The sequence below is a fragment of the Psammomys obesus genome, unplaced genomic scaffold (genome assembly GCF_907164565.1).
Source record: "Psammomys obesus unplaced genomic scaffold, mPsaObe1.curated_primary_1811, whole genome shotgun sequence".
NCBI classification, from domain to species: Eukaryota; Metazoa; Chordata; class Mammalia; order Rodentia; family Muridae; genus Psammomys; species Psammomys obesus.
In genome coordinates this window covers 7,173,101-7,185,455 of record NW_026596134.1, presented here as the reverse complement: position 1 = coordinate 7,185,455, position 12,355 = coordinate 7,173,101, and the positions used below count along the sequence as shown (strand labels likewise).

Sequence of the window (12,355 nt, the reverse complement as noted above, 5' to 3'; positions counted from 1 at the left end):
TTTCTGCAGGCTGCTGAGCTGCTTTGGCTGGAGGAAGGCATGTGCCTAAATTTCATGTCCATCCCTCTTTGCTTGTTACAGATCTCAAAGCACACGTGGCCCAAACATTGCTGTGTGAAGCCTTCACAGATAGACGCAGGCTGAACACATTCTGCTGTGCAGCGCTTTCCCCCCGTGTCTGGGCTTGGTCCATGCTGTCCGGGACAGCTGCAGCTGTGCCATCCCACTGTCATGGCATATTCCAAGCCTGTGGCTCTGTTACCACATGGGCACCGGCGCACACCTGGGCAGCCTCCAGCCCTTTGCTGGGACAGCTGCTGCTGCAGCTGGGGAAGTGGCCTCTGGGTCTCCAGGTGCATAAAGCAGGGCTCTCTCTCTCTCTCTCTCTCCTCTCTCCCTCTCCCTCTCTCTCTGTCATGTGCACAGCTGGGGGAGCAGGTGCCAGCTTAGACGATGTCTCTTTGCTTTCCTAACTTGTGCCAAACGGTGTTCCAGAGCAATTGTGCCAGCACGTATTCCTGCCAGAGACCATGAGAGTCTCGTGGGGCCACGTCCTTCACACCTCACAGGGCGTGCTCACAGCCTCTCTGAGTACGGAATCACCTCCTCATAGACCTGCCTACTCCTGCCCCTACCTCAGCCAGAGCTTCAGAGCACATGCAGCTCTGACTCCCCCATGCCCTCCTGAACACTGAGGAGGACTCATCTCCTGGGTCTGACGCAGCACGGAAAAGTATATGAGCTCCCCGCTCATATACTTAGCATGACTATAACAGCTGCCTGCTTCTGCTCCACAGGAAAGGGGAGGGCAAGCTACACTGGGTGGGTGGCCCAAAGCCTGGCCTTCAGGGTGCATGTCTTTATGTTATTAACATCTCATCTCTGAAATCCTTGACTTGTGTGCTGACATCCGTGTGTGTGTGTGTGTGTGTGTGTGTGTGTGTGTGTGTGTGTGTGTGTGTTCATGTGTGCACATACACATGTGTGCATGTTTCTGGAGGCCAGAGGTCACCCTCAGGCTGTCATCCTTAGGAAGGTTGTCCACCTCTGAGACGGTATCTCTTATTTTCCTGAAGCTAACCGGTTAGACTAGACTGACTGGCCAGTGAGCCTCAGGGGAATTGTCCTGTGCCTACCTCCCCAACAATGGGATTCCAAGTATGTGTGATTTGTTTGTGGGTGCTGGGGCTCTCACTCAGACCCCTGAGCTTGCAAGGCAAACACTTGATTGGCTGAGAAACCCTCTACCCCAGGACCCATGTTCTGCTGTCTCTCAGTGACCAAGAGGGATCGATCCCAAGACTGTGTTAGCTGCTCTGGATGTCACTCCCACCCATGAAGCCTGTGCTCACCCCACCCTTCCACCTGACCTCGGCAAGGAAGCTGGGAAATGACCATCTTCTGCTCTGTCTCTCCTCACTGCAGGTTAGCCTGGCGAGGAAGATAAAGACATTTGCGACCAAGATGGTAATCACGAGTGGAAATGATGAAGACCGGGGAGGCCAAGAGAAAGAGAGCAAAGAAGAGAGCGTGCTGGCCATGCTGGGCATCATTGGGACCATCCTGAACCTGATCGTCATCATCTTTGTGTACATATACACCACTCTATGAAAGGCCCCACGTATCCTGGGCGGCATCAGGATGGCCACGAGACAAGGCTCCTGTGCGTCCATAGATTGGTAAGCACACACCTCGGGGGGCCAGTAGGTTTGCGTACCACGCACTGCTCCATCAATGCACCTTCAAACTTTCTCATGGGTCAACAAATGAACCCACCCTTCTGTGAGGAGCAGACACTCTGAAGCACAATGAATCCAATGAAATTTATTCAGGCCACAAGGAACTCAGTGTCTCTGGCAAGGGACCTGGCCGGATGCTGGAATGACCAGCCTTTGGCCCTAGTGGTGAGGAAATGCCTCGTCCTGGAGTGCTGACCACACCCCACCCTGGAAAAGAGGACGACTGTGGCACACGCAGCTCAGCTGCCCACCTCCCAGGACGAGCGGGATAAGCTCTAGGTGGGGCTCACTGGCAGGCATCCCATTTATCAAATGTTTCCAGCTATTTGATACGGGAGATTACTTATTTTTCCTTTTTCATTGGCTTGATGTGTGTACCTGTTCATATCAAGGTTTATAAATATATATTTTTAATAAATGTGCTCTATTTTTTAGCATGAACCAAATATTTGGAGAAGCGCTTCTGGATCCATAGCTCTTCTTGGTTTTAATCGCTTTGCTCTATCAACTGCAGGACATCTTTTTCCATAGCCGTCCCATGGTCTCAGCTCATCTCAACTCTTTTCCCTTCATGCTCTTCCCCTTCCCCACTTCTGTCCCTCCTCTCTTTTTCCTTCCACCCCTTCCTTCCCAGTCTCTAGTTCTCCTCTCCTCCCTCTTTCATTCTCTCCTTTCCTTTGCTCTCATTCTTCTCCCCCTCCCCCTCTACTCTCTTTTCTCCTCACCTTTCTCCTCTCCTCTCCCTTTCTCCTCTCCTCAGGGCTGGACTAGAGGACATTTTTTTCCGTAATGCCAGCCGCGCTCTTGGCTGGTGCATGATTCAAGATTGTCGAGTGGCTTTTTGTTGTTCCGTCAGAGATGTGAATGGATTGTGGGCATGCAGACCTTAGATGCGCCCTGCCCTTGCTGACAATTATGCATGAACAAGGGCCAAGGGCAGATCAGCTTTCAACCTGTTTTCAAAGGACTACTACTGAGGAAGATGAGTGTGTCCCTGCCTGCAGGTCACCCGTGAGATGGAGCACCAGCTCACTGGCAGCGTTGCTCATTCACTCCTGTAACCACGTTTATCAGATTTTTCTTTCTTTCTTTCTTTCTTTCTTTCTTTCTTTCTTTCTTTCTTTCTTTCTTTCTTTATTTATTTATTTATTTATTTATTTATTTATTTTGTGTGTGACCGTGAGCAATGGGAACGGGGCAAGCTCAATGTGCAGAGTGCCATCCTTTCCTTGGTGAGACGCCTAGGGGTGGGGGGTCTCTTCGGAAGCCAGTGGGATGTGAACGGTGTGAAACCCCCCCCCACTGCAAGAGTGTGCACACAGTCAGTTCCTGCTGTAAAGACACTGCTGTGACAAGTGACCCTTCAAGGGCATTGGAAGGGGGCTTAATGATCTCTGTAAAGGACCCCTGCACATTTTAAAGCTGGTTTCCACCCACTCAGAGCTGTTTCCTCTCTGACGGGATGCTTGGATAGCTACAAACTTCCCCTGCTCCCTGGCTCCCTAACATAGCTCCAGCCTGGCTGCAGCGGACGGCTCATTCTGATATGAGCAGAAATGGCAGCAGCCTGCCCCATTGGATTCAGATGACACTGAGGGGGGAGATCTGCCTGCCCCCTTCCTTAAATGTCATCATGAAGGAGTCATTTCTTGGGCTCCACTAAGGGACCAGTCTTTTTTTTTTTTTTAATAAATCAAATACCCATGAGCACCTGGCTTTGGCCAGAGATGTCTCCTCTTCCCCACCAAAGAAATGACACTTCGCATACAAGTCGTGGGGCCCTCTTAGCAGCCAATGAGAGGGAGAGTCTCCCACCTGTGCCATAAAAGAAGGAAGGACAGTTCAGACCAGGAATCTTCCTGGAGATGACCTGGCACCCAGTGAAGTCATGTTCTAGCCCCAGCCTGTCCGGTTCCTTATCCCAGGGAGGGCCTGGATGCTGCTTGGGAAGGAGGAAGGTGACCATGGCAGGAGAGCCTGTCCTTTTGCTGAGAGCCGCCTCTGCACACCTCGCTCCCCCTCCCCCACACCAGGAAACAACCTAAGAACTCCCTGGACGCTGGCAGAATATGGCACAAATAAAGATGGGAGAGAGGGCGGTTAGAAATATGAGAGACATCTGCGGGCGGGCGCTACCTACCAGGCTGTGTGATTCTGGAAAAACTGTAATTCTGGACAGTGAACTGAGCGAACAATAAAGGTGCAATGGGGAGAAAAAAAAAACTATAGGTGTCATCAACTTCCTTGTGAGCCTGCGTGTATTTACTTTATTGAATAAAACTTGACCATGGCTGTATTTATTTAATCTAATTTATTTACTTTGAGGCAGAGAGAGCCTCATGTAACACAGAGGAGGGAGGGGGGAAATCATCTTTCAGATCCTCTGCACAATTTTTGGCCATTCTTCTACCTGGCTCTAATCTACAGCCTGGAAATAAAACTGCCCTCTGCATGGCTGACACACAGTGGAGAGCATTCTTTTCATAGCTCCAGTCCTGTGTCCACTCTGGCTGTTTAGTAGAAAATAATAACACACAGCCTTTTCCTCCCATTGGTTGAGTCACCCTGGCCCAGCCTCAGCCAACACCCACCCTCTGGCTCCAGCGCCTTCCACCTTCTGCTGAATACAGTCGTAAAAGCAGTGTCTGAGTGCATGCAGCTGTGAATGCCCACACATGGCTATCATACTCTCTCTCCTTTTTGCTCTCTCAACATAGCCAACATACTTGTCCCCTTCTGCCTTACCTCTAAAAGCCAGAACAGAGTTTAGATGTAATCCACACCTCAGAGTTCTACTGTGGATCCTTTAGAACTAGGAACACCGAAGCAAACACTTCAGAACCAGAAACAAAACTCAAAGGCAGAATGGGCCTGGCATGGTCAGGTGACAATCTCAGTGGCTGAGATAATGGGTCTCTGGTGGTGGTGAGGGAAGCGGGTGCTGACTCCCGGGAGAAGGACAGGTGGATTAGATGTAATCCACCCTGAGCTCAGCGCAGGGCTCTTTTTATTATCTGCGTTAAAGCATGAGAAAGCCCACTCGGCCCCCTCTTTCATTGCTCTCTGTGAAAACAGTCCATCTTGAATCTGAGTGCTTTCCTAACGGCCTCTTCAGAAGCCCGGGCTGGCAATGCTACCACCACACCCTGAGAAGAGAAAAACCGAGGGACCAAATTCCCGACTCCTGTTCTAAAAGTCCTCCTCACATACCCTGTGCCCCTACCTCACTACACAAGGAGCTGCTGCCATGGCATTCCTTCCTAAAGACCACCTTGTATCGGGAAAATCCATGCATCGCTATATAAGGGAACTTGCCCCTCGTGGAAAGCAGATGGGAAGAACAGATTGCTCAGTCTTTATGTTCATAAACATTTGACACAAATCTACATGTGCTTCCCCAGACGATAGCTGCTTCTCCCTAAGAAACAGAATCATTCAGCCTCTGTAAATTCTCTCTGAAGACATGCTTTTTTCTCTACTTCTGTGAGAGAAGAATGGAACAGAGTCAAGGAGGGATATCTTAATGAGAAGACCTTTATTAAAGGCAAGCATGCCTCCCTTCCAGGTATGCTAAGACTTGGCCTCACACCTGAGTCATTGGTCACACCAGTCATAGGTCCTGGCCCCCTAATGGCCAGTACTACTCTATGTCCTGCCTAGCCAAGTTCAGGAACCAGAGGGGCAAAGACAGAATAGCTTTAAATGTTGTAGATCAATAATAATAACAGCAATAACAACAACAACAATAATAACTGCCAGTGGGTTTTGGTAGCATCTGTCTGCTTAGGAGTAAAGGAATCAAAGTTAGACAAGCGCAAAGTTGAGTCAGCCCTAATTCTGGGATGAGCTAAAAGTTGTTCTTCATTGCTCTACCTCTCACTCATTAAATAAATGAGGATGGTCCAGACAGACTATCCCTGTGAATTAGTCATAAATGGATTCTACTGGGCTATCTAGCATCATTCGGTCCTTGTGACTTCCAATCGGGAGGGTGACTCTGGGTGCCCACCCACCGACATCTCTTCAGAAATGAATTTCTGGGTGTGATCACTTCTACTAGAGTGGAAATTTGCTCAACCTGCCAGACTCCACAGGAGGTCTCCAAAGACAGTCACACTCCCAGTTCTTGGGTGCCCGTCACAGCACTGCTGTCCTTCTCCCGGGAGTCAGCACCCGCTTCCCTCACCACCACCAGAGACCCATTATCTCAGCCACTGAGGTCGTCACCTGACCATGCCAGGCCCATTCTGCCTTTGAGTTTTGTTTCTGGTTCTGAAGTGTTTGCTTCGGTGTTCCTAGTTCTAAAGGATCCACAGTAGAACTCTGTGCTCTGAAGTTCTGAGATTGTCTCGGTACTGAAGACTCCTGTGAACGTGGCTTCGAGGCCAGATGTTGGCTCAGCCACCCGAGCTCTCTCTCACCTGTCACCTTTTTCTACAGAAAAGTTGGCATATAATTCTATGACCTGTGGGTGTCTGAGCAGTAAATCAGAATAAAGAGCCCATCTAGTCCTCCTTATCCAGGATACGCCCTCTTTTTTCTGAATAATAAAAATACACAAGAAATAGAAATAAAATATGGAAAGAAAAAGATTCTAAATTCAAGTTCTGAATCTAACATTTATTGCTTATTGACCTTTGACCAAATCTTCCATGTTTTTGAACACTGAATGTTTCCTCAATGCCAGGTAAATTGCATAGAAATGTAAAATTATCTGAAGGGTAAAAAAAGTATGCTTTAACTAGCCTAATTAAGTAAACATTGATAATGAGAGATATACTGGCTTTGTTCACACTAAGAGATGATAACAAATTCAATAACGTTGCAAAATCGTTTTCCTGTCAAAGCCAAGTGGAACCATACCTGGGATGGTGTCCAGGTCAGCTAATTGAAACACTGAGTATGAAGATGATGGAGGAAGCTACATGTTGGAGCCTGAGCACAGTGAGCTCTCCAGAAGAGGCTTACAGTTTGTGCTCAAAATTCTACTCACCCACAAAGGAAACAAACAGAAACCGTCGTGGGGACGGCAGAGGTGCGAGTATCCTGAACCACACATCGGGGAGCGGGGTGGGGGGAGGTGCTGGTCATCCTCTGTAGGGATGGACACTGCCATGTGTCTCACCATCTTGTACCAGACGAACACCAGAGGCCACTTTGTGAGAAGGATGGAGAAAACAGAGATGTACTTCCGAAGCTCCGTGACAGGGTTCAGGTCCCTACTGCCTGGCACCTTTAAAAAGTGTTACACTTATTTAATTATTTATCTGTGTACACACAGACACACACACACACACACACACACACACACACACACAGGCAAGAATGCGTGCATGTGCTGTGGCCTCTGTGTGGAGGTGGGAGGCTAACTTGTCAAACTTGTAGCTGGTTTTCTCCTTCCATCTTATGGTTTCTGGGGGTCCAACTTGGGTCATCTGACTTGGAGCCATTGTTACCTGCTGAGCCACCTCAGTCTCCTCAATGCTCTTATCTAGTCACTTTTATAAGAAGAGAGAGAGAGAGAGATGGAGTGACAGCCACTAGAAGAACTCACAGCACACTCTGGTGCAGTAGAAGTAACACCAACAGGGAGGGCATAAAGGCTCCCAGATATCAAAATAATTGGGAATAATTATCAACTTGTTACACAAGGCCAATATTACACTGATATAAAAATCAAATAATGATTTTATTTTCCAAGTGCACCAATGGCTATCAGGGGCATAGAAACAAAAAGTCATTTTAAAATTAGCATATCACAATTTACAATGTAATACATTTTGACAAAATGAGGGCTCTCTCAGAAACACAAAGCTGATTTAGCAGTTGAAGAAAGGTTGCTGTAGTCGACCACATTAACAGAATGAAAGGGAGAAAGTGAAGTCAACACAATAGGTGCAAAAAAGTGTTTGACAGAGTCTGGTATTCACTCATGGTTTCCAAAAAAAACCATCAAACTTCCTCATGATAGGACAACTTAGACAGCCCAGGGCATATCCACAAGAGAATGTATATTTAAACGTTTTCTTAATGATAAAATTTTAAATCCTTTCTCTCGTAAAGCTGGAAGCAAAATGCCAATATGAAATTATGAATTGACCAAAAATACATTTTTAAAATATGGATAAGTCTTGTGCATAAAAATGGTGGACCTTTGCTAAGAAATAGTCAGAAATATCCAGGCAAGAGACAGCATTTCCGATCTACTGTTAGGATTCCGTTTTCCCTCCCTTTGAACCGTGCATTCAGAAAAATCCCTTCCAAAACTCAGCTGCCTTTTGGGGTTGAAACTGACAAGAGAATTCTGAAATGTATGTGAGAATTACAGTACAGCCAAGAGGTGTTTAAAGAACAAAGCCCCAGGACTTATGCCACTTAATTTCACGACTCACTTTAAAACTACAGCTAACAAGGGGTTCCGGGCTTGGTGGAAAGAAAAAGAGATCAATGGAATAGAAGAGGGACATCCAAGAATAAACTCGTATCTGATAGAACAATTGATTTTCAAAAAGGTACCAGTGCAATTTGATGGCGAAATGAGAGTCTTTTCAACAAACAGTGTAGAAGCAATTGAGGGGAATGGGGATGCGTGTGTAAATCTGGTCCATTTCCTCACCCCAGGTACAAAATGAATACAAAGACCATGTCGTAGGTAAATCTATAAGAAAACACAGGGAAGCATCCACCCAGCCTGGGAGTAGAAAAGGAATCCCACATAAGACACGGAAAGGCTCGCCCTAAAACTTCAGTTGATAATCCAGGCGTCATTAAACTCAGAACTTGTGTTCACTAAGACTGGGGGTGTAGCTCAGAGGTAGTGCAGTTGGCTGGCACACTGAGGACCGTGGATTTGACTCTCGGAACTGAGGAGGAGGAGGAGGAAGAGAGGGAGGGGAGGAGGGGGAAGAAGAGGAAGAGGAAGATGGGAAGGAAGAGGAGGAGGAGCAATGGATGAGAAGAAAGGAGAAAAAGAGAAAGAGGGAGAGGATGAAGAAAAAGAAGAGGGGGAGGAGGGGGAAAAGAAAGAAGTAATTCTTATACTTATCAAAGCCACCATTAGGAAACTGAAAAATCAAGACATGAGCTGAAAAAAAAAAAGTGATATATTAATCTGAAGAAAGACCTGTAATCAGAATATGTAAAGATCATATACAACTCAGTAATGAAAATATATGACCCAGTTTTTCATAAGCAAAAGACGCAAACAAATATCCAACAAAGGAAGACATACAAATGACGAATGATCAGATACAGGTACCTCTTGTGGTCAGGGAAATGCCAGCTGCACACCCATGTCTTGAATAAGGTGTTTGCATCTTGCTGTGACTTCTAAAGCCCTTCAGAATCTCTGCCATGTCGCCAAGAAATCAAGACCTAACAATTTCATAATGCATCATGCATGCTTTATCTGTGCACTCATAATCGCAAGGAAAAATGTGAACTCTCATACATGTTTAAAATTGTCCAACAGCGAAACCCTAGATGCTTAACAGAGAGCTTTCCAGACAGAATTCATCTTCCCACATTTCAAACTTGTTTTTTTCCAATTAACCATTGCTCATTGGGGCTTGAGTGTCACAGACAAAGCTCACACTAAGAATGTATGTGTGGTGGCTGGGGAAATGGATCCGTGGGGAAAACAGTTGCTATGTGACCACGAGGGCCCGAATTTGGATTCCCAGCACCCATGCAACAGCCATACATGGCAACACATGTGTAACCCTATCACCCATAAAGACAGAGACAGGAAGATCCTTGGAGCTCATTGGCCAGCTGATCTAGCTGAATTGGTGAGCTCCAAGTTCAGAGCTCACCAAACTGAGAGACCCTGTCTCAAAAATTAAGCTGGAGATCAATTGTCAAATACACTAGATGACAGCCAGTGAGCTCTACATGTGTGTGCACATATATACAAGCATGTACATACCACACACACATGCATACACGCATGCACACACGCACACAGAATCCATCTCTGCCTTGGATCTTTGGTCTATAACATGCTTAACTCAGTCAAGTAAGACTCAATATTCCTTGTAGCTTTTCCTGCTAGAAGCAGCTAAGCTATATATGAAGGTAACTGTGAATGACATAAATGTGTTTCACAAAACTCAAGGTAAATGACTGTGTTCCTAAGTCAATATCCCTTTAGGCAATACCAAATAAAGGATCCCAGACACTCCAGCAACACCTGACACAAAGGGTTTAACCCAGAATCCCTACCACTCACATCACACCCCTGAATCTGTGCTTAACAATCCCTTATTGTGCGGATCTCTTCAACATTGCCCAGCCCATCCCTGACCTTTACATCCAAAAAGCCAAGCTCAGGAGGTTATAGGCCAGAGGTCCATCCTCATGAGGATCACCTGCTTCACTGATGCCTTGACTCCTAGTGCTGCTTCTGAGACAGTGACGTCTGCAGAGGACGTCTCCAGCTACTGGAAGAAAATACGGCACCTTCTCCTGACCTTACCTGGAAGAATGGCATTCCAGCCTACCAGGTAGCATACCGTTGATCTTCTTTGTCAACAGTTGGCCACTGGATTTTCTACCCTGGGAATCTTGTCCAAATGGAGAGTTTTTATTGGCTTTGTAAGGCAGCCATGCAAGCTGTCAGATTATAAATAAGCATTTCTGTTAGCAAACCCAGATTTGTATAAACTCCTCCAAATGTCTGCCCGTGAGCCATGATTCCAAATGAAGCACCACCTGTCCCATGGGACTATGTAACCTGCCAGACACAGTAAGGAGGGAGCTGGGGAGTGTGTGTGAAATGGGGGTCTGGGTAAAAGCAGGGAGAGAAGGAAGGGACTGTTACTTAATAGGAGATTGCATGACTCTGAATATGAGCAAGACCCCCTGACTTCATCTCTCTACATTCAAATAATATCTTTACTTTGTATGAGCCAGAGACCCTTCACCAGTTACTCAGCTTCTCCCAAATTCCTTCTGATGTTCTCATCGCTCAGGCTGGAGATGTCACACAGTAGGTGTGCAGTAAGTACATCTTGAATTGGATTGATTTGAAGCTTTGCTCCACAGAGAACTGCTGCCACCAAACATAAATCACTTTCCTTTCCTTACTAGTTATCGGCCTTTGGTGGAGGGAGAAGAGGCTAAAACCCGGCTGCACTGGTCCAAAGCCATCTGCGGTCCAGTTCTAAGGGTTCAGGCCGAGGCTCAACATCACTTTCTTCCCTGTCGAACTTGAGTTTATTTGTTAAAGCTCAAAATACACTAGATGGTAATTAAGTGTGCAGCGTGTTAAACCTCAGTACCTGCACTGCTTTGGTGGGAAGTAATTTGGGTCAGTGCTGATAGTGTATCTCAGCAGGACCTTCCCACCCTCCCAAGAAAGGCAGAGAGTGGTGGTGGTGGTGGTGGTGATGATGGTGGTGGTGGTGGTGGAAATCGTACACAGCGATGGCAGTGGTGTTAATGGTGATGACGGTAGTTGCGTGGTGATCTCAATGATAGTAGTGGCGGTGATGGGAGTGGTAATGGTTGTGTTGGCAGTGGCAGCAGTAGTGATAGCGATGATGGCGGTGATGGTGGTGATGGTTCATAGTGAGTACCATATGAGCCATTTTTAAGACCTGAGAGGGACTCCATAGCACTTTTTAATTCCCTTGGTGTAAGTGCTCCCGAGTGTACATCAGGACCTCTTTTGAGAATTCGAGAGAGAAATGGCACCTTCAGTTCTAGGCATTATGGAAGTGATTCCTGACATTGTGTGAAGATGAGATGAAGGGCAGCCTCCCCTGACAAAGAAGGAGGATAAGTGGCAAAGAGAACAGAGGAATCCACTGAGCATCTGAAGGATGAAAAAAGCAGTCCTGGGAAAGAAGAACAAGAGGCACAGGAAGCAGTCCCTGGGCATTGGCACTAAGTCCACTCTGCTCAGCTGGAAGGGGGACCAGAGAGAGCATTTGATCATGACTGGGGTCTGAGCTGTGGCCTTGAAACACAATGCCAATGAAAGTGTGCAAGGCACACAGAAATCAAAATAACCAGGCCCATGGCAGCAGGCTTGTCCAGAGCTCAGGACTCACTGATTCATTTAGTCATCCATCTACCACATGTGAAGCAGTCACTCTGCCCAGGCACCATGTGCAGCTGTAGACTTCACAGAGGTCTCTGACATACTGGCTCTCCACGAGAAGCCAGTCATAGTGGAGCTGGGGCAATAGGCACAGAAGTGTCTTATTACCCAAGATGCCTCACTGCACCCCCAGGGTGAGGTGGAAAATGACGGACGTCTTTTTTTGAAGAGGACCTGCTAGAAGAATGGGTAGGCTTTGGTCAGGAGACTCTAGGTGGAAGATACAGGTGGCCAAGGCAGGGTTCTGAAGAGAGAAGAGGGGACATGCCAAGACACAGACTCTCTAACTTTCTGCTGTCTGGTGACTCTAAGTTGTCCCAAAACCCAAGGTTTTTTTCTTTTTCTTTTTTTTAACTTCACAGTTTCCTCACTGTGTTGACATTTAAATCACAGGCTCATCTAGCCTTCCTAGGGAAGAGTAGGTTGATCTTAGTCGCTTAGGGTGTCATCGGTGTTCGTAAAGCTTGGTATCCAGCCTTGACTTCCAAACTGCTTGCTCATAAAGAGTGGC

General features: G+C 46.9%; 1 protein-coding gene across 1 annotated transcript in view; it reads left to right on the top strand.

The window, feature by feature from the left end:
• Nucleotides 1-4,027, top strand: part of Tunar (TCL1 upstream neural differentiation-associated RNA) — a 47,168-nt gene extending 43,141 nt beyond the window's left edge. Inside the window, exon 2 of the mRNA XM_055593012.1 lies at nt 1,426-4,027. Coding sequence (XP_055448987.1) covers nt 1,426-1,611 — 186 coding nt within the window. The 3' untranslated portion in view covers nt 1,612-4,027. The remainder of the gene's footprint in view (nt 1-1,425) is intronic.
• The last annotated feature ends 8,328 nt before the right edge of the window (nt 4,028-12,355 follow it).